At 40.7% G+C, this 27,058-nt stretch overlaps 1 protein-coding gene across 4 annotated transcripts in view; it reads right to left on the bottom strand.

Moving 5' to 3' along the window:
• Nucleotides 1-27,058, bottom strand: part of KIF16B (kinesin family member 16B) — a 296,746-nt gene that overhangs the window by 149,423 nt on the left and 120,265 nt on the right. For all 4 annotated transcript variants that reach the window (XM_035005811.1, XM_035005813.1, XM_035005812.1 and 1 more), the window contains 3 exons: nucleotides 10,920-11,039; nucleotides 9,985-10,036; nucleotides 8,223-8,360 (listed from right to left, as the gene is read on the bottom strand). In XM_035005811.1, coding sequence (XP_034861702.1) covers nucleotides 8,223-8,360; nucleotides 9,985-10,036; nucleotides 10,920-11,039 — 310 coding nt within the window. The remainder of the gene's footprint in view (nucleotides 1-8,222; nucleotides 8,361-9,984; nucleotides 10,037-10,919; nucleotides 11,040-27,058) is intronic.

Below are 27,058 nucleotides of genomic sequence, written 5' to 3'. Positions count from 1 at the left end.
TCTTTTGGTTTCTATTTCATTGATTTCTGCTCTGATCTTTATTATTTCTCTTCTCCTGCTGGGTTTAGGCTTTATTTGCTGTTCTTTCTCCAGCTCCTTTAGGTGGAGGGTTAGGTTGTGTACTTGAGACCTTTCTTGTTTCTTGAGAAAGTCTTGTATTGCTATATACTTTCCTCTTAGGACTGCCTTTGCTGCATCCCAAAGATTTTGAACAGTTGTGTTTTCATTTTCATTGGTTTCCATGAACTTTTTTAATTCTTCTTTAATTTCCTGGTTGACCTATTCATTCTTTAGTAGGATGCTCTTTAGCCTCCATGTATTTGAGTTCTTTCTGACTTTCCTTTGTGATTGAGTTCTAGTTTCAAAGCATTGTGGTCTGAAAATAGGCAGGGAATGATCCCAATCTTTTGGTACCGGTTGAGACCTGATTTATGACCTAGGATGTGATCGATTCTGGAGAATGTTCCATGGGCACTAGAGAAGAATGTGTATTCCGTTGCTTTGGGGTGGAATGTTCTGAATATGTCTGTGAAGTCCATTTGGTCCAGTGTGTCATTTAAAGTCTTTATTTCCTTGTTGATCTTTTGCTTAGACGATCTGTCCATTTCAGTGAGGGGGGGTGTTAAAGTCCCCCACTATTATTGTAGTGTTGTCGATGTGTTTCTTTGCTTTTGTTATTAATTGCCTTATATAATTGGCTGTTCCCATGTTAGGGGCATCGATACTTATAATTGTTAGATCTTCTTGTTGGATAGACCCTTTAAGTAGGATACAGTGTCCTTCCTTATCTCTTATTACAGTCTTTGGTTTAAAATCTAATTTGTCTGATATAAGGATTGCCACCCCAGCTTTCTTTTGGTGTCCGTTAGCATGGTAAATGGTTTTCCACCCCCTCACTTTCAATCTGGCGGTGGCTTTGGTTCTAAAATGAGTCTCTTGCAGACAGCATATCGATGGGTCTTGTTTTTTAATCCAATCTGATAGCCTGTATCTTTTGATTGGGGCATTTAGCCCATTTACATTCAGGGTAACTATTGAAAGATAGGAATTTAGTGCCATTGTATTGCCTGTAGGGTGACTGTTACTGTATATGGTCTGTGTTCCTTTCTGGTCTATGTTGCTTTTAGGCTCTCTCTTTGTTTAGAGGACCCCTTTCAAGATTTCCTGTAGGGCTGGTTTAGTGTTTGCAAATTCCTTTAGTTTTTGTTTGTCCTGGAAGCTTTTTATCTCTCCTTCTATTTTAAATGACAGCCAATTGGATATAGTATTCTTGGCTGCATATTTTTCTCATTTAGTGCTCTGAATATATCCTGCCAGTCCTTTCTGGCCTGCCAAGTCTCTGTGGATAGGTCTGTTGCCAATCTAATGTTTCTACCATTGTAGGTTACATATCTCTTCTCCCGAGCTGCTTTCAGGATTTTCTCTTTGTCTATGAGACTCGTAAGTTTTACTATTAGATGTCGGGGTGTTAACCTATTTTTATTGATTTTGAGAGGGGTTCTCTGTGCTTCCTGGATTTTGATGCCTGTTTCCTTCCCCAAATTAGGGAAGTTCTCTGCTATAATTTGCTCCATTAAACCTTCTGCCCCTCTCTCTCGTTCTTCTTCTTCTGGGATCCCAATTATTCTAATGTTGTTTCGTCTTATGGTATCACTTATCTCTCGAATTCTGCCCTCGTGATCCAGTAGTTGTTTATCTTTTTCTCAGCTTCTTTATTTTCCATCATTTCGTCTTCTATATCACTGATTCTCTCTTCTGCCTCATTTATCCTAGCAGTTAGTGCCCCCATATTTGATTGCACCTCATTAATAGCCTTTTTGATTTCTACTTGGTTAGATTTTAGTTCTTTTACTTCTCCAGAAAGGGTTTCTCTAATAACTTCCATGCTTTTCTCAAGCCCAGCTAGTATCTTTAAAGTGATGATTCTGAACTCTAGATCCAACATCATATTAATGTCCATATTGAGTAGGTCCCTGGCAGTCGGTACTACCTCTTGTTCTTTTTGTTGAGGTGATTTTTTCCATCTTGTCATTTTGTCCAGAGGAGAATAGATTAATGAGAGAACAAAATGCTAGCAGAGTAACAACGTCCCCAGAAAAGATACTCTAAACAAATCAGAAAAGACCTGAAACAGTGGGAAAAGAAAGGGAAAGAGAGAAAAAAGAAAAAGAAAAAAAAGAAAAAGAAAAAGATAAAGATAAAAACAAACAAAAACAGAGCAAAACAAAACAACAAGAACAAAAAACCAGAATGTGATCAAATATGATCAGGCTGGTATATAGATCAGTGCCACACACTAGATTTTGGGTATATTTTGGTCTGTTAGAAGAACGTGCCTCCCAAAATTTTAAAGAAAGAAAAATTTATATATGTACAATAATAAGGGTTGATATGATGAAGGGATGAAATATGACTCTAAAGATGGAAATTATAAAAAATTTTATAAAAGGAATTGATAAGAAGTTGTTTGAAAAAAGAAAGAAGAGGATTTTAAAAAAGAAAAAAAGGAAAAAAAAAGGGGAGAGAATGTGATCAGGCAGAGGAGTAGAAAAAAACCATATACTAGAGACTTAGGGTATATTTTGATCTGTTAGAAGAAACTATCTCAAAATTTTAAAGAGAGAACAACTTCTATATATATGCCAAAAATATGGGTAACTACTATGAAGGGATAGAATATGACTCTAAAAATGAAACATAAAAATGTTTTTTTTTAAAAAGGGATTGGTAAGATGTTGGTTGAAAAAGGGAAAAAGAAAAATTCAAAAAAAAAAAAGACAGTTAAAAAAAAATATTAACTTCGAACTACTAAAGAATCATGGTAAAAAAGCCATGAATTCTATGTGTAGTATTCCCCTAACCCTGGAGTTCTGCCGTTCTCATTGATCGGTAAACTTGGTCTTGGCTGGCTGTTCTCGCTAATCTTCTGGAGGAGGGGCCTGTTGCCATGGTTTCCAAATGTCTTTGCCGGAGGCAGAATTGCCCCGCCCTTGCCCAGTCCGGGCTAAGTAATCTGCTCGGGTTGCTCTCCAGAGCTTTTGTTCCCTGTGAGCTTTCCATATAGCTTTGGAGGCGTAGAGTGAAAATGGTGGCCTCCCAATCTCCGCCCCGGAGGAGCCGAGAACTTGGGGCCCCGTTCCTCAGTGAGCCCCCAGAGAAAAGCAGTCAGTGACTCCTGGCTCCCTGGTCTCCGGCCGCACTCCGTGCTCACCCAGCCTGTGACCGCACGTTTCTATCTCTGGCACCCGACTCCGGGTGGAGTCTCCAAACGCAGCAGATCCCTGCGGTGCACTCCCGTGCCGCTCCTCCCGGGGGAGGAAGGGGAGTCTCCCCAGATCTGCCACTTGTTGGGTCCCTGCTGGAAGAGCAGTGGCCCAACTGTGCCGCAGATCACGGTTTATCCCGAGCTGAGAGCCCGCGCCTGGGCTCCGCCTCTGCAGCCGGCTTCCCTGCTCCATTACCTGGGAGCTCTGCCACACTCAGGCACCCCCGGGCTTTCTGTGACCCCGAGGGTCCTGAGACCACACTGTCCTGCGAGGGTTCCACCTCCCGCTTAGCCACCAGAGTGACGTCCCTCAGCGGATCAGACTTTTAAAAGTTCCAATTTTGTGCTCCACAGCTCTATCACTTGCCAGAGGCGGCTGACGGAGGCCCCTCCCCCGCCATCTATCCTCCCGAATATCACCTCGGATTCACTTCTCCGCACGTCCTACCTTCCAGAAAGTGGTCGCTTTTCTGTTCAGAGAGTTGTTGCTATTCTTTTCTTCGATCTCCTGTTGAGTTTGTAGGTGTTCAGAATGGTTTGATCCCTATCCAGCTGAATTCCTGATAGGAGACGAAATCCAGGTCTCCTACTCCTCCGCCATCTTGCTCCCTAAAAGTTCCTTTTTCAATGTGTTGTTTGGAACTTAAAACTGATTTTCTCACAGAAACACAATTACACGTAAAAGTTAGCGTCCAGGAGAATCCAGAGGAGACTATTTAACCCATAAATGGCAGAAGTGGTGGTCACTGTCATCCACTCAGCCTCCTTCAGCAGCCAGGACCGTGGATAGTGTGAGCTCCAGAAGCTCCAAACAGTCATGGGTAGAGCAGGGAAAGCACACAGAGGAAACTGGTGGACGGCCAGGCAACAAAGCTAGGTGGATCCAGCAGAAAATATTCACTTTTGTGGGCTATCTGTGATTCAAACACAGCTTAGCTAATTAATGTCCCCAATTATAATCCCAACCATTACCCATTCTCTAACTTCCTGTGTGTGGCTCCATAGACACCCCAGGCTGCACCTGAGGTATGTGGAGGAACAATGCCCAAGACTCAGAAGTCCTAGAGTGCGGTCTCTGAATAGGTTGAGCCTCACTTTCCCCATATGGTTTTAAATTGATATCCTTAAAGGCCCAATGTGCTCAAAAAATTTTCAATACTATCATCAAAATAGATTATTATAGCATGAAAAGATATTTCCTCCCCATTTCTGAGCAGTTAAAATATACAGCTATGTGGAGTACCTTGTATATGTGAATAAACACAGTTCAATAAGAACACATATTAAAAACTTCCAAAGTTTCATTGGAAGAAACTGATGAAAATTCAAATAAAAAAAGAGACATGGGGTGCCTGGGTGGCTCAGCTGGTTAAGCGACTGCCTTCGGCTCAGCTCATGATCTCAGTGTCCTGGGATCGAGCCCCGCCATCGGGCTCCCTGCTCGGCAGGAAGCCTGCTTCTCCCTCTCCCACTTCCCCTGCTTGTGTTCCCTCTCTCGCTGTCTCTCTCTGTCAAATAAATAAATAAAATATTTAAAAAAATAAAAAAATAAAAATAAAAATAAAAAGAGACGTATTGAATAAATAGAAGTCCCAAGATGAAAATGTATTTGTGATAATGTGAACAAATCAAATGAAATTAAAACCTAACTTCTGAAAGGGTATTTTAGCACAAAAATAAAAAGATCCTAAAATTTCTTTGAAAAAAAAAAATAGGCATGAGTAGCAAAAAAATCACATAGATAATTAGAGAAATTAAAGCATATTATAATACAACAAGCATTAAAATTGTGTGATACTGGTACAAAAGCAGAAATACAGAGCACTGGAACAAAGTGGAAAGCCATGAAATAGATACAGTGCTATGTTTCAGTGTTCATTTGTGGGAAAGTAAATTTCTTCAAAAGAGAGGTGAATATAGGACGGGGTAAGGTTATAATAAATGATACACCGCTATGGAAAACAAACTAAATTAGGTCTAACCCCAGATGTATTAAACAATTAAATCTTTCAAAATGAATTCCAAAGTTCTACCCATACATTAACGATGATACTGAAAACCAGTACAAGCCTGCTGTAAAATCCTGTAACAATACAGTCATCATAACAAGGTCAACCTCCCCTGACCTGAGAGAGATGCAGCCCGTACAGAGATCTCTACCAGACAAGGAGACACATCTCTCACCACCCCTGCTGCCTAGAAGAACAGCAGCAGGACCCCCGCCTGAGATCCTAAGAGTGAACAAACAAGTGGTCTGGTCTGTGTGTTCACAAGCAGAGAGAGCCACTGGAAAGTCCTACATATTGACCTCCTGTCTGCCAGTCAATTACAGTCACTTTCTGGGTTCTCATCATGACTATTACTCTGCTGTCTGGCAAGAACCAGCTTCTTTATCCCATACTGCCAGAGTCCTTGTCCTGATGGCGAAAACGCAGAAAATGCTGCTTTGGTAACCATGATTGGGCACTCACTATGTCCCTGGTTTGGGCTAAGCACCTGGTACTACTGAACTCTGACATTCCTGGCCAGCTCCAGGACACTCAAATGTTTCCCAAGCTCCACTTACCCTGAGACTAAAACATACTAAGAGTACAAGAACAGATGAAGAGATCAATGGATGGGTGGATGAGTGGATGACTTGGCGGTGGGTGCATGGGTGGGTGCTCTATTAGAAGCTCTTAGAATGTCTTCAATGGATTCTATATTCCTCCTGTAAAGCATGATGGTCCTGGTCCATGTTACATGTCCTTCATTTCTGAGATAACTCCTTGCAACTGATTTCTGCTCATGACTTTGCTAGCACCAATGAACTACATGCTTTCCATCTGTCCAATTTCCCCCATCTGTCCAATTCCTATGTCACAGCAGATACAGTATAGTATATAACCATGAAAAACTGTTATTATAAATTTATGTATAATATACCAAAAAGGGCTTAAGATATGTCAACTTCTTTCTTGCCTTCCCTCTTCCATGATTCAGTATAAAAGCCATTAGGCAGGGTTGAGCAAAGCAGGCATGAGCAAGGGAATGGGAGGAATTTTTCATGTCTGCACTAGAAGAGTGAGGGCGGTGGTGGCCCAGCATGGGGTATCACAGCCTGAGCAGAAAGAAGAGGGTCCCTGCATGAGGAGGGGGCAGAAGTGACAAGATACTGGTTACATAATGGAAGTCAGGTTCATCACTGTCAGAAACGGGAGCAGAGCTACAAATAAGAAAAAGAAAAAAACTAGAAAGAATGCTATGATATTGGGTTGGCATTAGAGGTACTGGTATGAACTCCTGGTCAGCAATACGGATACTGAAATTCTGAAATAGATACAGACATAAATATAGTTGTGTGTGTTGTACATACACCAGAGACCCACGCTTTCCCTAACTCTGTTGACCAATAGGACCTGGGAGCGGCAATACCTCAACAGCCATGAGCACATCTAGGGCCTGGATCTTAGTTTCTAAATCCCATTCTCCACTGAAAGGAACCAAGGATCCTTGGAAAACTGGCTGATTCCAACAAAGTATAAAGATAAGCCTGGAATATCTTACTGTGTCAGAAAGTCAGGAAGAACTCAGAGATGATAGGGACAAGCCATAAGGACACAGAAATGAGCTTGGAGGGACTCCCATTCACCAAATCTGGGAAAATATGGGTATCAAAATAAATAATGATAGAAAGAGACCAAAACCTACCAAACAAAATAGCAAGCCATGTGACACTGTTGATTTAAATAAATAAATGGCAAGAAGAGAAAGCTCTTTCTTACAGTAAAAATCCAACTAATAAATGTAGAAGGAAGAAAATTACCATTTGGCAACTATTTGAATAATAATTAAATCAGACACCATCAACCCTTAAAATCAATGGATTCTAAAACCAGTGGGTGAAAGTATGATAAAGAATGGAATATTTATGATGTCAATATCCTTCCCAATATCCTTATTAATAAAAAGGAGAAAACGAGTAGCTTCATACTAAAGAAGCCTGGCAAGCTCCATTTTAACCAAATGACCAAAGTGAGTATCTCCTTAGTAATGATGTGAGAGAAACAGGGCACCATTTCTCTGATAGTCCTGTCAAGAACGCACAGTATTAAGTGTCATCCTGAGGAGGCATTCGACAGATGCTATGTTTATGCAGAGGGACATTCTACAACATATTTGACCTTCCAAAGTCCTAAAAGTCAGAGGAAAGCAAAGGAACTCTTCCAGACTGAAAGAGACAAGAGGGGTGTGGCAACCAAATACAACACATGATGCCGGACTGAATCCTGGACCCACAGCAGACATTGTTGGACAAATGACAACAACTCGAAGGGTGTCTGAGAATCAGATGGCAGGAATGTATCAGTGTTAGTTTCCTAATTTGGAAGCTTATATTGTAATCACATAGGAGAATGCTACTGTTTAAGGGAAATAAACACTGAAGTATTCAGGGGTGGTGGGGCATCATGTTAGCAATCTACTTTCAAATGCTTCTGAAATTAAAAAGTTCTTTGTACTACACCCTCAGATTTTCTATAAAACTGAAATTATTTCAAAAGAACAAAAAAAGATATGATACCAGATCCTATATGTATGTTATAATTACAACTATTCACAAAAGAATATAAATAGGGTAATAAAGTTATTAACAGCAAGCACGGTGTTAAGTTTTTGCATTTAAAAGGTACTTTTTTAACTTAAAAAAAAAACCTTTAAAGTCAGATTTCCATAACAGCAGTAACTTTTAAGACAACTACATATATGTTTAATTCAACAAGACAACTGGAATTATAAAGAAGTATAAAGAATTATAAAGAAGCAAAACAGAAAACAGCATAATGAAGCAAACAGTCTTCATCTTTTTTATAACTAATCAGCAATTAATTCTAAGATGCACAAGGGCCCCCATTACCTAGCCAACTTGTTCTAGAGCAATGACATACACAAAGAACTCTGAAAACCAAAAACCAAATACCTTGATTTAGGTGTGTGGCCTCCATGATCTGAACACCATTCACAGAGCACTGAGACCCACTCAGGGGTATCAGAGTCACCGTTCCCCCAACATTTTCAAAGATGCAGTGCTCACTCTCCAAGTCGAGGCCATGAAGAACTAAGTTGGAAAAACATAAAAGATGATATTTTCTTTGTTATCTAGTACAATGATTCCCAACATTTATGTATTTTTCCATAATGGAATACTCTACCCCTTCCATGTAAATAAATATTGTGAGGTGAACATTTATGTTCATTGAGAAAAGTGAACTTCAAGAGTTCATGGCATCAACTGATAGAACTGAAGGTATTCTCTGAATATTATCTCAAAGGGTCTGGACATCACCTGTGTAAGGAAATAAGTTCTCGCATGCTAACTTATCTCATCTTTAGAGAGAAAATAGTTGAGCAATTTGTCTTCATTGAATACCACTGTATCACTCAGATGTTGAATAAATTTCCCCCACCAGCCACCCAAAGGTCACAGTAAAACAGAAGCAACAAAAGAACTCCGTGGGTCAAGGACTTATTATAACCTAAACAGTTACAGATACTAACCTCCAGGAGCAGAAACCAAAGGTGACCTTGGCCTGGCATGGATCTTGGGAGGCCCAAGGAAGTCTCCAGAAGCTGTACTGAGATGCACACTGCCACAGCCTTTGCCAAATCTGAGAGCACAAGACCTCCACTGACCTCTCAGAGTATGTGGCTGCTAAAGTGTACCTAAACTTGTAGGACTATCCTGAGTTATTCTTGCTTGGTGAGTGGCCAGGCACAGATATGAATGCCTATCAAATAAACCTACAAGATTTTAGGCACTGTTCTTAGCCAGTTTCTCAAAGGCACAAATCCAATAGCTCCCGCGGCGCCCCACAGAGCTGTACTACTGAACATTTCTGTGCACAGAAAACATGTGTTCTGACCACTCATCATCGTTTACAGCAACCCTAAAGATCAAACACACAACTTAACAATCCAAAGAAGAGGCCTGACACCTAGTTCTACTCAAGACCAGCTGAAGCTGAGGACTTCTAGGACCTGGTTTTGCAACAAATAGTACAACACGTAGAACTACACTAGCTTTGGCTTGAAGAATAGCTTATACTTGGCAGGAGAGCAAGTCCATCACCAACAATTCTAGAAACAGCTGATAGGACAGAATTCTTCCCCTGCCAATGCCCACCTTGTCACACACACACATACACCACCCACCACCACCGCAGTGGTCCCTAAGTTACGCTTTCAAAGCCTAGCAAGACCTCACCCTGCTCCAAGGTTGAATCACAGGTCATCTGTGTGCCTCAGCAAAGACTTTGGGGAAACCCAGAAGTCACACCTCCATATGTGTGCATGTGTGTATTCCACCTCTCCGTCATCACTATACAGCTAAGTGTCTACATCCTTCCCATTAAAGCGTCTGATAGCCTTTATCTGTGTCTGTTGGCATTTTTCCATCACTATCCCACTGCAATTTAAATTACCCTTGAAAGTTGTGACAGAATACAGAATGTATATAGGATGGGGCGGGGGGATTCATAGTTCTACTTAATTCACTAAATTAATTGTTCTGTGTCACTTGTTTGAATTGAGTTCAAAATTATAGAAATGCACATACTGATCAATACTGTATTTGAGAAAGAGGGTTTTTTTTTTTCTAATCACTTTAGTGTCATTCAAAAGAAAATTCTTTATCAAATGATTTTTAAAAATCACTGGGAAGAGGAAATTATAAAGATTCTCACCAATATCTTGTTCTGTTGAAGCATCTTCTCTACCAACATATGTCTGGCCTTCCTAGGAAGAAAAGTAAGACGTATTAGTAAGAACATGAGGAATGGTCTCTTTCTCTATTTTTCATTTGAACCCAAGCAAGCTGGCCAACGGGCTGAGCAGTGAGTGTCCTGGGCAGGCCACAGCCTCCGTGCAGGGAGGGTTCACTGAGTCTCTGAGACCATGTCCCACACTGTCCGGGAAAGGGCCACACAACTCCTGAGGCTTAAGGCACAATCATGGGTTGGCTCCTGTTGGGGCATGCATCAACGTCTGTCCATGCTGGTAACCCCACTGATGATGTTCCTGATCCTTTCTGGCAAGCTTCCCCTCTAGGGGCCAGGGGTTCTTCGTGTCTAAAGACATACTTTATGGGAGTCTGCAAAGCACAAATGCAATACCATTCTCATTTTAAGTCATGGATCAGAGAGAGGATACGAAGTCAAGGTTACAGAGGCAACCACTGATACTACTGTGGTTAATTCTGTTTTCTTGACACGAATAGCCTGTTTGGGACCAGGACCAATAACATAGGCAGGAGACATGCTTTATAATTAGCCCAAGGGACCAGAAAACGACATGTAGCAAATCCCAGTTCCGGGTGGTTGTAACTTTCCTTCCTTGGTCTGTCTGCTTTTTTGTTCCTTACCTCCCTCTCACTGATTCTACAAAGTGGAAGGCAAAGTGAATGGGTCTTCATTTAGCTTTAGAACTCCATAAAAATGGGAACTTCTAATTCTACGGAATACCAGTGAACTGATGAAAATTCCCAAAGGGCTCAAAGATTTGTAGTGTATTCCCTAATGTAATAGCTGTGTTCACAGACTCAGAGTATTAAATAAACCTTGCTAGTGTCTGAAGCGGAAACTGAACACAAAATTGTATGTTCCACTTAAGCAGTTTCTACCTTCAAGTGATATAATATGATTCCAGTACTCAGAAGGTCATCATCAATGCCAATCAAATGGGGCAGTTCAGAATCCAAAACAACTCCGATCCCTTCTTTCCTAAGGGCTAAAGTTTGTTCCTGAAATTAGGAGGGAAAGAAAAGGAAAAGGTTACTCAGAGGAAAGAGAACTTCTTATTAGGTGTTCTTTTGAGTGTTAAAATGAGCACAATTTTATTTCTCATCAAAAAAGCTGCAAGAAAAATGGAAAACCTTCATGTTGGAATCCTGGCATATGGCAGGCAAAGTGAACTTGAAACATAAAAACTCAACATAAAATGAAATAAACTTATGGCCTGATGAATACAACTTCTTCGAAGCCAAGCTCAAACCTTACCTTCCTTAGGAAAGGTCCTAGGACCACCTGACTACAAAGTAATCTTTCTGCCTCTTCAGAATCTTTATCTCATTTAATGTCTAGAGGTCTCCTGATTTGCTGGCTCTTCTCACCAGTTCCTATGGTCAAACTGTGAATGTTCCCCAGAGCAACTCTTTCCTGTGTATTAGTGACCCCTGTACCAGAAGTACCTACACCTCTGTCTCCTACAGCAACTTCTACCTACCAGGTCATTCCCACCTACATACCAGTGGGCACAGATCTCCTACCATCAACCCCTGCCACAACCACCCCCCTTGGCCCTGCATCTCCTCCAGCTACCACCAGTTTCTCTGTGCCTCTTTGGAAAAAATCATCTCCAAAGACTTCCCTACGCTAGTGGTTTCTCCAATTCCTCCCCTCCTGCTCTCTCCTGCACCCATCCATGCAGGCTTTCATCCTTGGGACTAGAGTACCCACCATCACTCTCTTGATGACAACACCCTGTCTCTGGACTTCACCTGCAATCCATATACTGATGACTTGAATCTAAATTTCTATAGACAGTCCTCTCCCTTGACCCCACACTCATGCATACACACGCTCGTTTACCTCAGTGTATTCTGTGGAGATACCAAAGAAGCAGCTCAAAGCAAATACATCGAAAAACCAACCCTTGACTTCCCCTGCCTCCCAAACCTGCACACCATACCATCTGAGTGAATGCCAACCTTCCTTCTAGTTGTTCAGACCAAAAATCATGGCTATACTTTGCTCCTTTCTTTCTCTAATTCCTACATGCTTAGTGTTGACTCTCCCTTCAGAATATGCCCCCAATCTGACAACATCGAACCACCTGCACCACATTCCTCCTGAGCCCCAACTACCATCATCTTTCACCTGGAAACCCACAATAATCGAGGCTACCACCCATGGCGCCCTGCTGTGGCACGTGCTCTACTCAGCAGCCACAGGCATGTGAGGGCAGGCTGCTCCTCTGCTCAAATCCTTTCCATGGCCTCCTATTTCCCAGAGATGAAAGCCCAAGTCCTTGTAAGCCTCTACAAAGCTCTACATGATCTCAATCCTTGCTAACCTCCTGTTATCATCTCCCCCTCTTGCTCACTCCTGTGTAGGAGTCCAGAGGCTCCTAGCTATTGCTCAAACTTGTCAAGGTTGTGACAATCAAAAGGTCTCCAGATACTGGCAAATGTACCCTGGGGAAAAAAATCACCCCTAGTTGAGAAGAATTACCACACACACACACGCATAACTCAGCCCTCAATTCCTCAGGTCTCCACTCAAAAGTCACCTTCCCTATCAGCCATACAAAATAGTAATCACCAAACTCCTTTATCCTGATTCATTTCCCTCCTTAGCAATTACCACTATATGACGTTATATATAAGCTTATTACTTTGTCCAGATTAGAATGTAACCCAGTGCTTGATTTCATGTCTGACACATAGTAACTGCTCAATATTTGTCAAATGAATGAAATGAGTGGGCAGATACTTGAAGCTCACACTTGACCTTAGCCAAAAGGCCAAGAAGCGATGATACTTGCAGTTCAGAGAAATGCAGGAAGGAGGGTCAATAGCACTGGTAAGGCAAGGGACCATGGGCCTTTGTCTTAACATCAGGCCCATCTGTACCATGACAAAAGAGCTCTAAAATCAGGCTTCTAGACAAGTCTGAGATAAATTCCAAAAACTGAAGGCCTTGAGGTTGGGCTGTGCTGAGTTCAGACTGAGTCAGATCCAAGAGCACAACCTTATGCTCTGTGATTTTAGGTATGATGTGAGCAACAGGGAAGCAAGTTCCAGGCTACTAAAAAGGCTCGGGGTAGAAACACTCCCAGCAAATCTTCTCCCCACCCCAACCCCTATAATGGACACAGTGATCAGGGCACAGCTCTAGACCCCTAATGTGAGAACTGCCTGAAACACAATCAGTATGCCTTACATTCCCGGAATGAATCAATGTATTCTGTGTCATTTAAATATTAAAACAATGCTATCCTCTAGGTGAAGGACTCAGAACTTCACAACCTTGCAGACAAGGGAGCTCCTAAGAGGTTCAGGGAAGGGCAGCAGAAAGAGAGAAGTCCCTCCAGGCCTTCATCTCTGCAGACATTTGAGTCTCAAACACACACCGCAGAGCTACAGTCATGCAAGAGGGTGACGGAATGAAATGCCAAAAAATAAAAACAAAAAAAATAAAAATCACCACTTGCAAGAAAGCAATTTAACAACCATTAAATAGATACACAGAGAAAATGACCAATGCATAACTTAGATTCAAGAAAAGGAAATGAAGCATGTCATTGTTCTTCAATTACTCCTCTTATCAGCCGTGCTCCCATTCCAGGGTTCAGAACCTCAGGCTTCCAGGTCGGAGACTTCAGTAATCCTCAGTAATCCTGATTTACTATAACAAGGCCCTCGCAAATCTTAGCCTAATGAGTACTCTAAATAAACCAGCCTCTACTCCTACCTCTCAGGTCTTGGGAAAATTTGTGCTTTTCCTCCTGCCTGTAGAATTCAAGCAGAAGTGGACAGTATGTGCTTTTTTTTTTTCTAAGATATATATTAGAGTGGAGAATTTAATCACACGGTTCCATTTCATAAAACAGTGTCTTCACTGGAAGGTCTGGTAGCTCTGAACTGTGACAGCACTGCACACATGGTACATAGAGCCACCTGCCAAAGAATGTTCCAGGCCTCTAGGTCCATGTGAAAAGGACAATGACTGTTCTTGTAAGTCCAGAGACATATGTATTCTCTTTCTGCATAAAAGTGGACAATAACCCAAGAAAAAGGCAATATTTTAAATTCTTTTTTTTTTTTTTTTAAGATTTTATTTATTTTTTTGACAGAGAGAGACACAGCGAGAGAGGGAACACAAGCAGGGGGAGCGGGAGAGGGAGAAGCAGGCTTCCCGCCGAGCAGGGAGCCCAATGCGGGGCTCGATCCCAGGACCCTGGGATCATGACCTGAGCCGAAGGCAGACGCTTAACGACTGAGCCACCCAGGCACCCCTATTTTAAATTCTAATAGCTCCCACTCAAACGAGAAAAATTGTTTTGGACTACATCCCAGTTTAGTTTCATATTCTTTTTTTTTTTAAAGCACTGAAAAACACTTTTTTTTTTCCTTCCTTGAAATAAGTCTCATAGACTTTGAAAATCATTTGAAATTCATAACTTCGGAGCCACTGGGTCAAAAGCATTACTTGTCCCCAACCGTACCCTCCCCACACACACCAGCATGTTCTCACACACACTTCCATATGCTGAATGGGTAAAACCTGAATTAAGAGAAAGTTGTCCAGGATTGGGAGTGGGGGCAGATGAATTTATGATTAATGCTGCTCTAAAGCTCTATGACATTCAAGCTGCATTCACTACACGGTATTATAAAAGTGTCACCTCATAAAACTAAAAACAAGGGTTTAAATCATTGCTCAAGTGAAAAAGTAATTTCAGACAAAAATATCTATCACATATAAAATATTTATTGAGTGGCATCTACTGTTATACATAATTTATGAAACACCTCTTTGATAAGATGGAATATTTAACAGCAGAGCTGGCCATCCCTCCCCCAACTCTAGGTACACTGGATCCCAAAGAAAGTGGTAAAATTTATATATAGCTGCACATATTTTATATTGAAACAAGCTTTTGGCAATCAATATCTGTATAAAAAGGAAACTATAGCCTGACTAAAAGTGTCAAAACACAGCACCAGCTTATTTTAAACATTACGTTCATGACATTTGTAAATAATATGTTCAATATGTTTTTCTTCAGTCTCTGAACCTAAAACATGTGTCCAGTGCTGAGACGCTCACTGTATCACTTCTGGCACATTCCAGTGGTTCAGGTGAGTTGTAGGCAGGGCTGCCCAGATTCCAGGGGAGAAGACCACACAAGGGATTGGTTCACTGGGAGCACTCCATGTAAGCACCATACTTGTTTATCAGATCGAGCAGAGATTCTACATCTTTTAATCACAACCATATCCTCAGTATCTAGCACTTTCTGACAAAAGTCAACAGCTTTCCTGAATAAATGAATAACTGAAAAACAATACAAAAACTTATCAACAACAAAAACCAATTTTTCCCTTTTGAGAAGCCTACCTGAGAGCTGGATCTTACTTGGGAAATACTGGGAAAACTGGTAATGGATTTGCCCCACCTAAATGAAGAGCTTCCCAAGAGTAGAAACTGTGTTTCCTCATACTGACTGTGTTATGTGAGGTGAACACAGTTGTACTGGGCAAACAGTAGTCACTCAGTAAATGTGGATTATCTGGCATGGTATGGAGGAAGTGACTTTAAGCAGAATGCTTTTTTTTGATAGTCAAAAATTAATGTCAGAATCTTTTTGTGGAAATGTAGTCTATGGAGAATTATGTGTTTCACTAACTAGTGGAATTCTGTAGAGTTGCCTCATGTATAAAATGCACTTAATGTCTGCCAACTTGACTACAACACGTAGCAGAAGACGAGAGGGAATGGCGAGGTCTCCCTAGAGCACATGCCCACTGTGGGTGTGAAGAGGGAGGGAGGAAGTAGGGCAGACAAGAAGACTTTTATAAAAAGTAAAATGATCCTCTGGCAAAGCTACTTTTTCATTTAAAAAAAAACTGCATGTGATTTTATGTGAATTTAATAAAAGGAAAAGGAACTGAAAAGCATTTGTTGAATTTCAACCAAATGTTCCTTCACTACAAGAGATATTTCCTAAAAATATCCTAAGTTAAAACGTCATAAAGCATTTTTAGAGGTTCGACAGCACTGCGTATATGTATCTTTTGCATGTGTTTTGATTTTAAGCACTGCTAGTCGAGTTTGTACATGTTTAGAAATATCTGCCTCCTGCCCTCACACCTGAATGACATCTCAGCTCTTGTCAATTTGGGCCACAGTGAGGTCATACTTCTTTTGCCTCAGAATGCTGGAGACATGGCTCCACTATCTTCAGAAACTGAATGATGCTCTAAGAACACAGCAAGTTAGACTGACTTTTAATCCATGGCAGACAATCTGGTTTTCTGCCCAGAGGGTCTGAAGAACTTTTCCTTTATCTCTGAAATTCAATAGCTTAATGAGGATAGATCTCAGTATTGAACCTCTATACTCCAATTTTCTTGGAATCTGATACTAACCTGCAGACCCAGTTCTTTTGTTTACTTTTTCATTTCAGGAAAATTGCCTTGTTTTCTACTGCATTTTGTTTCATTTGCTGACTGTCTACTTCAGGGATACCAATTATCCTTATATTACACTGTCTTTGTCTTCTTTATCTTTTAGCTTCTGAGTACTTAATATTTTGATTATTTCATTTGTGTTCACTGAGATTATTAAGGCTTTACTCTCTTAGTAATTTGATTTCAATGGCATCTATTCTTTCCCTTGGTATTTCTAATTTCATTTATTAATCCTGAACTGGATGTTGTTTTGGACCTCAAAATCTTTCTCTAGGTCTGCAATCTCCCTTTTTCCCCCCCTTACCTCATTCTGCTTTTATTATTATCTTGTTTTATTTATTGACTTCACATTTCTCACTAACTTGTTCCACAGAATGAAACAATTGTAAAGAATTCCCTTCTATGCCTTGAGGTTTGTTTTCATCTAGATCTGGACCTTTGTCTTTTGCATGCCATATTCCTTTTTTTTCTTTATTTTTGTCTGTCTGTCCATCTGTCTACCCATCCCTCACTACAATCATGTTTATATAATTACCCTACTTTTTTCTTACATCTTGTGTATACTTAGGTATCCAGAAAATCTGTATGCTCTAACACATGATGGGCAACTCCTCGACTCTCGTCCTGCCATCCCTGTGATCTTGTGAAGTTCAAAGACTAAGTAGTCTGCATTCTATCCACTTTTCTCTAGCCAGATGTAATGACAGACAGCCACATCTCAACCGAAGCACCCTAAAGGCTCTGTTTGAATGCCAGGGCTCTGCCCTCTCTCAACAAAGGCATGAAATATCCTCTACTGAGTTCCTTCCTCCTGCTTGAGAAGAGATTCCACTCCTATAGGGAAGACTACTCTCAGACTCATTGTTTCACCAGGCCTTCACTTAACAGAGAGAATCAGCTCTGCTCTTCACATCCTCCCAGTTGCCACCATCAGCCACTTCTATGGTCCCTCAAACAAGAACAGGAAAATCAGTTTCTGTCTCCCCAGGTTGGAGGGTTCCAGGGAGGGTTTTCAGAGCCCTCACTGATTCAGCTTCTGATGTGCAGGCTTAGGAACACACTCTGTCACAGTCTTTCCTTTTCCTTGGCAGCCAGCTCATGGCTCTGTCATCTGCTTCCTATTAGTGAGTCTTGGCGGTATTTCTGCCACAGCATGGGATGCTTGCTTTGCTTCTTATTATTACCTCATATCTTTGAAACTGTGATGTCATCTCCAAATGCCTCTTTAAAGACTAGGATTTTGGCAGGCTACAAAAAGGAAGAAAATAGGGGTACTCCAGGTTTGGGGGGCTTCTTGAGTAAGGACACAGAAGCAGAAAAACATGGGTATCTACACAAGGGACCCCTGGAAATCCAGTTTAACAGCTAAACCTGGAAAAAATGGACTGGAAAGCCAGGCAGATGGGTTATTATTTGATTCAAAAACTGGGAAGCCGTTGAGAATTTTGAAAATAGGAACTGGTTGATACTTCAGAAGATTAATCTGGCAAGGATGTGCAGGAAGACAGAAAAAAGGGAAGCGGGACTAGAAAGGAAGGGACAGCTTGGGTGACACTGTAGAGGCAGACGCACTCCATGACAATCAGTTTAGATGGACTGACCTTAAGACATCCTTCTCAACTCTTCTACGGATTCTTCTTAATGAGAAATAAGGAAACTGGAGAGTTTGCAAGAGCTGCAAAAATCTGATAAATATCCCAAAGATTTTTATTGCCAGGAAAAAAAAAAATCCTGACATTTACTAGTAAGACTCTGCAGACAGCTCAGCAAGCGGATACTGGTGACTTTAGTTAAAAATCACTCACCAATTTGACTGGCAAGTATTCACAATTTACATTTCTGGTATAATGTAAAAATGATAAACAGTCATTGGCAACACAAACTAATGAGCTCTGAAATCCTGGAAGTACACCACAAGCTGACATTCACCCAGAAGCTACTATTTCTTATACATTCTTCCACACATAGAAAGAAATCTGTCCATCTAACAGAGAAAGGAAACAGTTGCCAGGATTACCAGGAAATCAATGAATTTGTACTTGTCAACTGCCTCAACTATCATACTGTCTTCCTTCACACTTTGATCATGCAGCCTGAGTAAGCTCTGATAAAAAGGGGAAAGAATCTTCACATTCCTCCAGGAAATAACTTTTTACTTTTGTTGTGTTCCCAGAGAGCATGTGAGAAAAAAGTGAATAAAAATAATATTTGCTGGCTAATAGCATGTTCTATGACCCTAACAAAGCTATTGGTAACATGTAATCCTTCTTGTGAGAGCTCTACTAATTATGGTCTTTGAATCAAAATCTGATTTACACACACACAAGTGCATGGGAAAGAACAGTCTGTAGAAGTTAATGAAGGACTGGAAATCTACCATACCTGAAAAGGTACGGCAGATACCACAGACTAGAATCAAAGCAGCACTGGCAATCAGCCTTAATCAGAATGAAGCTCCAGGAAGGAGGAGGTTCAGGTGGGAAGGCAGAATTAGGAATCTATGGCTTGAAAAAGAAACGAAGAATCAAGTGGGTCAAGCTAGAAACCACCCTTGGTCCTTCTCTTTGCCTCAAATCCCCTAGCTAGACCATCATTGGTCCATCACTCTACCTGCACAACAAAGTCTGAATCATCCACAATTTTCCATCTCCATAGCTACTACTGATCTGGTCTGACTACCACCATATCCTACCTGAAGTCTCTGACGTCCTTCTGTTTCCTCTCTTGCCACCCTACAATCTATTCTGCATATGACAGCCAGAGCCACCTTTTCAAAACTGCAAGAAGTCATGTGTAAAACCCTACAATGGTTTCCCATGCATTTAGAATAAAATGACCCCCACATCTCACTTCATCTGGGCCCTATGCACCTGTCCAATCACATCCCTCTCCACTCCCCACTTAACTTCCAATACTCCAGCCATAATGGCCTCCTCATTCCCACTGCAGGGCCTCTAAACCTGCTGTTCCCTCTGCCTGGGAAGTTCTCCCCCAACATCTTTGTGGCTTGCCCCCTTCTTGTCAATCAGCTCTTATCACACATGCTGCCTGCTCGCTCAAAAGCAAGACACCAGTGAGTGAGGTGGAGAAGGTCCCCACTCAGATAAAGCTTAAGTCCTACTCAACCCCATTCCCCTACTCCAGGCACATATTTTATCACTCTACCCAGCTTACTATTTTCAGAGCACTCAAGGCTCCCAAAATTACATTTATTGTGCGTCTTCCCCTCCAGAAAGCAACAGTGGGTCTAGGACAAGTCAGGCTTAGAGAAAGAGAGATCAGGATGGGGTCCGTGAGAGCCAAACTATTTAAGAGTATCATGATCTCTGATCCTGGAGCTGAGACTGTCTTTCATCAGTCCTTTTTTTATGCTCCTTGCTAGGCAAAAGAAGCTCTTCATCAAAAGAATACTTAAAAATGGCCAGAAAAAAAAAAAAAAAAAAAACAGTACATAGTCAACATTCTGAAAACCACTGATCTAGCATATTAAGCCTTTGGTTTTCTCATATGTCAAATGGGGATAATAATCCTCATAAAATTGTCTTTAAAATTCGATGAAATAATATATAAAAATATGCCAAAAAAAAAAAAGGCCAGAATAAGTCAAGCTTATAAGGGAATCTTGCTTAAATGTGAAGGTCTGAGTCTAAAAAACTATCATCATAAATGATTTAAGAAGTGTGCAACACATCTCTACCAAACATCATGATGTTGACAGCAAACTGGCATCTATTACATCATAAAAGTTAAGGTAGGAATGTAGAAGCCTTGCTTCTTACAGGACTTTGAAACAGTAGTACCTATAGTCAAAAGAAACACATTTAGAACAGATGGTGAACAGTCCCAGACTCACCAGGGCAGAAATGGGAAGAGAAGAATCTAGCCACTACCTACCCAATGGTGTTAACAAACCTATACTTTCTGTCATTACTGGCAGTCGGCCCCTAACAGTAAATGGAATTAATATTGTGCTTTTAATGAACAGAAGCTCTTGGGGCAGTTCAATTTCCACTACACTTCCCACTGCAGAAAACATTCTTTATTTAAATGCCAAACAGCTAACTCCTGGCAGGCAGTTCAGAGACGATGCTGTGTAGATCTTTCTGATGAAACAGTCCTCTGCTGGCTGAGCAAATCACCCAGATGTTGGTATTTAAATTATGCAAAATACATAATACCAATTAAAGAAATTACATGTGAAAATATGCAAGAGCAAATTTCCCCACATTAATACTTAACTAGACTTTTTAAGTAGAGCAGGATCTTGTGATCACAAGTACTTTAGTATATTTGACCTAAATGGAAGCCCAAAATACTCAGAAGGGTTCACTAGATAGTTCTACAAGGGCATTTCCTATAACACAAACTTGAACACAGGTAAGTGAAAGGGTCACTTTAAATGGCATGGTGCAACCTAGAAAGCTTCACTCTGACATCTGCCTTAAGCTTTGGTCTTGGAAAGCTGGCTTATGCTTGTTTCTTACCCACAGAAAATGTCACGCTCATACCCACCTCCCAGCCTTTGCTCGGTAATGTCTGCTTGGGAAAGCCTTGCAGTCCCTTCCTCTATCTGACTCTTACCCATCTCTCCCCTCACCCTGGGACACATTTACGGCCTACTCAGATCCACAGTGGACCCTTCCCCTGCACTGACCACAGTTAACTAGCCTAATCACACAGATCTCTGTTAAATACAGACCAGTGACATTAGCATCTGCATCTCATTGTTTCTCCTGCTAGACTAGCAGATCACCGAAGGAGTTTTTAAAAAAGTACCACACCTAAAAAATAAATAAAAAAAAAAAAAGTACCACACCTGAGCCCTATACTGGTCCCTTTAAATGAGCATCTCAGGCGCAGGGCCCAAGCATGGGTATTTTTTTAAGCTCCCGGGTATTTCATATCCAGGATTATGCCATAATTTTCTATATTCCCCCATATGGCTGACACCCCTGCTCTGGTTGCACTTTGAGGATTTATCAAGTGCTATAGTTTATCAACCTGTAACCCCCACCGTCCAGTTAGCTGCTTCTGCAAATTATTCAACTAATATTTAATGAACTGCTACTTGCCAGGTACTAGTATATGCTGGGAATAAATGAGTAAAACAGACAGATGTTAGCCATACCTCTATTTTGTTGTCTCTAGATCTGGAGCTATATCAATGTTATATCTAAAGATATATCTATTATAGAAACATATAGTAGCTACATCTATGTATAAATCTATTAATCTTTAAACAGACTTATCTCCACTTATCAGTATTACAGATAGTAGCATTACCATTAACATCCATATCTTTGCTACCTTCCACTAGCATAAATAATTAGTATTATCCAAAAAATGCAAACAAAAACCCTGAAATTCATAACTAGCATGTCTGTTTAACCCCAAAATTTCAAGGTCTTGGTACATGGACAGAGTTATTCCAAGTAATATTTACTCCAATAAAATTCTTGCCCATGGGCGCCTGGGTGGCTCAGTTGGTTAAGCGACTGCCTTCGGCTCAGGTCATGATCCTGGAGTCCCGGGATCGAGTCCCGCATCGGGCTCCCTGCTCAGTGGGGAGGCTGCTTCTCCCTCTGACCTTCCTCCTTCTCATGCTCTCTGTCTCTCATTCTCTCTCTCTCAAATAAATAAATAAAATCTTTAAAAAAATAAAAAAATAATAAATAAATAAAATTCTTGCCCATGAGGAATTTGCACAGACTATCAGAGTTGTAGCAAAATTCAACTCCACTGGCCCAAACTGGACAGTGACAGGCTGGCGTGTTTAGTCAGGTATTCCATGTCCTTCCTCCAGAGTTCCATTTAATAACTCAGCACAGCATGCAGGTAAATGACATGCAGTGCCACAGAAAACTGACGTGCCTCTGTATCAACATCATGAGTAACAGAGGTTGCCTTCTCCCTGTGGGCAATGTACAGTAGTCACCCCCCCATCCACGGGGAATACATTCCAAGACCCCCATGGGTGCCTGAAATCGCAGGTAGTACTGAACCCTATGTATACTGTGTTTTTCCCTATACACCTGTAACTGTGATAAAGTTTAATTTATGAAATAGGCACGGTAAGAGTTAACAAAAATAAACCAGAACAATTATAACAACATACTGTAGTACAAGTTATATAAATGGGGTCTTTCTCAAAATCTCTTATTGTACTGCACTCACACTTCTTCTTGTGATGATATGAGGTGATAAAATGCCTACGTGATGAGATGATGTGAGGTAAGTGATGTAAGGTTAGGCTGCTAATGATCTTCTGACAATACATCTGAAGAAGGACCATCTGCTTCTGGATCACAGTGGATGGTGAGTAACAGAAACTGTGAGAAGTGGAAGTGCGGATAACAGGGACTACTGTAACGAATTATTTTGACATCATTTCTTCAAGGGAGCCAGTATCATCAGATACACTTCACCAAGGCAAAAGCCAGAGTCACGGTGATTCCTGCCTGACCCAGCACATACTTATCCTGCAGACTAGTGTCTGGAATGGCCCAGAACCAGGAAGGAAAACTCACCAATGTCACAGAGGAAGGGCGCATTCAGAGCTTCCTGGCTGAACTCCAGAACACCTCTGTGCAGCAGCTGCTGCTACCAACCCCCACCCAGGTTTAGAGATTTAAAAACAAAACAAAACAAAAAAACCACTGAACCCTGAGATTGCATCATTTGCTGAAACCGTAGCTAAACTCAGAACAGAGGTTCTTCAAAATGTAGGCCGTCATACCGCTTCACACTGTCCTCCAGAGCCTGCACAGAAAACCTCACGCCTTCCCATGTTTTACACTGGCACTTGTGACTGTTCACTTCTGCAGTGCTAATCATTTAAGTAATCTCAGTTATGTCTTCCAAGTCTATAGTAAATGAATAAAAAAGAAAAAGATGCCTCACATCTCAACAGGCTCGGAGGTATCACTATATAATGGCCATGTTTAAAACAAAATGAAGCTTTAAATCACACCACAAGAAGTTAAACCTAGTCTCAGCTGATTTAATATGGAAAAGCATGTGGCATATATTAGAAAAAAATATAATTCTATCACAGTGTGATTCATGCTAATGGTAATCCGAAAAAAACTCCACTAGAATACATGGAAAATGACCTCTATTTCTGTTTAAAATGTGTGTGTCTCTCTATATATAGGACTCATGTGTGTCTGTATGTGTCTGTTAGTCATCTTGGCCTGCTGTAACAAAATACCAAAGACTGAGTAGCTTAAACTTCAGAAATTTATTTCTGAGAAGTCCATAATCAAGGTCCCAGCAAAGCAGGTTTTATTCTGAGGCCTCTGGCTCTTGGCTTGTAGGAGGCCACCATCTCCCTGTGGTGCTTCCATGGCTTTTCCTTTGAGTATGCAAGCAATGGTGGAAAGAGATTTCTCTTTCATCCTCTTATTGTAAGGCCACCAGTCCTCCTGGATTAGGACCCCAACTTTATGACCTTAATTACCCTCTAAAGGCCCTATTTCCAAATATAGTTGCATTGGGGATTAGGACTTCAATATACAGATTTTGGAAGGAAATAACTCCGTCCGTAACAGTGTGTGTGTGTGTGTGTGTGTTATGTCATATACCTATATAGGATATATAATAAACACAATAAATAAATATAAGAAAGAGAGAAAAGACAAGGAGAGACTGGATCTGACCCATATCTCATACACTACTGAAAAACAGAAACAGATATTATCTCTGGGTATTTTTTTTCTTTATACTTTTTTACGTTACAAATTTTCTTTTTTTTTTTTAATTAATTTTTAGAGGGGGAGGGGCAGAGGGAGAGGGGATGGGGAGAGAGAGAATCTTGGGCAGGCTCCATGCCTAGTGCAGAGCCCAATGTGGGGCTCGATCTCAGGACCCTGAGATCATGATCTGAGCCAAAATCAAGAGTCACTTAACTGACTGAGCCACGCAGGCACCCCTCCATTACAAATTTTCTATAATAAACACACTTGTAATCAAAATAATACATGTAATAAAAATTTTTTTAAATAATAAAGGGACATATTTTCATGTAAAATTTTTAAAACATAATGTATCTCTATTTTATTTAAAACATATTTTACTTAATATTAAGTATATCTGCAAGGCTATCATCTTATTGTATTTTTATTGTACATTATATAATGTTATGAAAATGGAACTCTAAATGACAAAATTTCATCACCCAAAAATGAAAGCCCAGAGACTATTTCTCTAAAAGCCTTCAATAAGGAAAATCTGCCCACAGCTAATATCATACTCAATGGTGAAAAACTAAAAGTTTTTCCTATAAAATCAGGAACAAGAAAAGGACTCCCACTCTTGCCACTTTTATTCAACATAGTAGTAGAAGTCATAAGCAGAGAAATTAGACAAGAAAAGAAATAAAAGGTGTCCAAATCAGAAAGGAAGAAGTAAACCTTTCTCTATTTGCAGAGGACATGATAATATATAGAGACAACCCTAAAGACATCACCAAAATACTGTTAGAACTAATAAACAAATTCAGTAAAACTGCAGGATACAAAATCAATACACAAAAATCAGTTTCATGTATATAAACTAACAACTACCAGAAAGAGAAATTAAGAAAACAATCCTACTTACAATTATATCCAAAAAAAAAAAAAACCCACCTAGGAATAAATTTAACCACGGAGATGAAAGGCCTATACACTGAAAACTGTACAACACTGATGAAAGAAACTGAACACAACACAAATAAATGGAAAGATATTCCATGTTCATGGACTGGAAGAATATTGTTAAAATGTCCATTATACCCAAAGTGATATACAAATTCAGTGCATTTCCTATCAAAATCCAATGTCATCTTTCATAGAAATAGAACAATCCATGGGGTGCCTGAGTGGCTCAGTCCTTATGCCAAGACACCTAAGCAAAAGACACCATCAACACCTAAATCAATGGAACAAAATAGAAAGGACAGAAATAAACCCACCCGGACAAGAATATACAATAAGGCAAAGTATAGTCTTCAATAAATGGTGCTGGGAAAATTGGGACAGCCACATGCAAAAGAATGACACCTTTTGCTGTGCAGAAAGAAGTTAGATACTCAACCAACTGAACCATCCAGGCACCCTATATGTGCTGTTTTTATGCCAATAACCATACTGTTTTGAATACTGTAACTTTGTAATATAGTTTGATATCAGGAAGTATGATGCCTCTAGTTTTGTTATTTCTCAAGATTGCTTAGGATTTTTTTTTTTTTTTTTTTTTTGGATTTTTGATTTATTTGACAGAGAGAGACACAGCGAGAGAGGGAACACAAGCAGGGGGAGTGGGAGAGAGAGAAGCAGGCTTCCCGCGGAGCAGGGAGCCCGATGCGGGGCTCGATCCCAGAACCCTGGGATCATGACCTGAGCCGAAGGCAGACGCTTAATGACTGAGCCACTCAGGCGCCCCTGACTGCTTAGGATTTTTGAGGTCTTTTGTGGTTCTATACAAATTTTAGGATTGTTCTATTTTTTTTTTTAAGATTTTATTTATTTATTTGACAGAGAGATACAGTGAGAGAGGGAGCACAAGCAGGGGGAGTGGGAGAGGGAGAAGCAGGCTTCCTGCTGAGCAGGGAGCCCGATGCGGGGCTCGATCCCAGGACCCTGGGATCAGGACCTGAGCTGAAGGCAGACAGTTAACGACTGAGCCACCCACGTGCCCCTGGATTCCTAGATCTTAATTAAGCAGGAAATCAATATTAAAGGAAAGATCCTCCAGTTCACCTTTTTTGTAAGCTGCTTTTTTACCACTCTTTCACGTAAAAATGGGAGAGCATACAGAAAAAAGAAAAAAAAAAAAAAGGAGAGGGAAGGAGGAGCTTAATTTAATTCCTGGGCTCCCTGTAGATTTCAGTAATTTCTTAGCCACTTGAGCCTATCATGACCGCAAGGGGACTTAGAAAAAAGAAAGGAGAAGACAGAGAGGAGGAGAGAGATGGAGGGAATGTTAAAGGCAGGGGGCACACTCTGGCTGCTCATGGCTTCCTTCTGGAAGGTGCACACTCCAGACTTCCTAGTAAGTCAGTAAAGACCAAACTCCCAAATGAATGGACTCATTCTGTCTCCTAGTTAGTAATAAAACTTGCTTTTTACAGAGAAGAGGGAGTATGACCCCCTTTCTTGTATTAACCTATATCCACCCCCAAACACTAAAAGCAAATCAGTCTAATGAACCAGACTGCTCAGACAACTGCTTACACCATGGGTAGTGAGGGCTTGGCAAGAGCACACATCAGTTAGAGATGAGTTTCCACCCTGGCTGTGCAATAAACTTAGGGAAAAACAAGGAAAGCACAGCACAGAGGGATATGACTGATACTCCACAAATGACGAAATAAACTATCCTGTAGGAACCCAAGGAGTTAATCCTCCTCAAAAGGTCTGCCACTCAAATCCTGTCCCTTTGCAAGTTTACATCACAACACCTTATATGAGCACCAATCCCAAAAGACCAGCTCCGCCTCCCCCAATCAATTTAGAAGGAATATAAATGTATGTCTTGGTTGTATAAATACTCTTATGGCCAACAATATTTTACACAAGTATTCC

Source organism: Mirounga leonina, unplaced genomic scaffold (assembly GCF_011800145.1).
Source record: "Mirounga leonina isolate KUSES-001 unplaced genomic scaffold, KU_Mleo_1.0 Mir_150, whole genome shotgun sequence".
NCBI classification, from domain to species: Eukaryota; Metazoa; Chordata; class Mammalia; order Carnivora; family Phocidae; genus Mirounga; species Mirounga leonina.
Note: the sequence above shows the minus strand (reverse complement) of the source record. Positions and strands in the feature narration are given on the sequence as shown.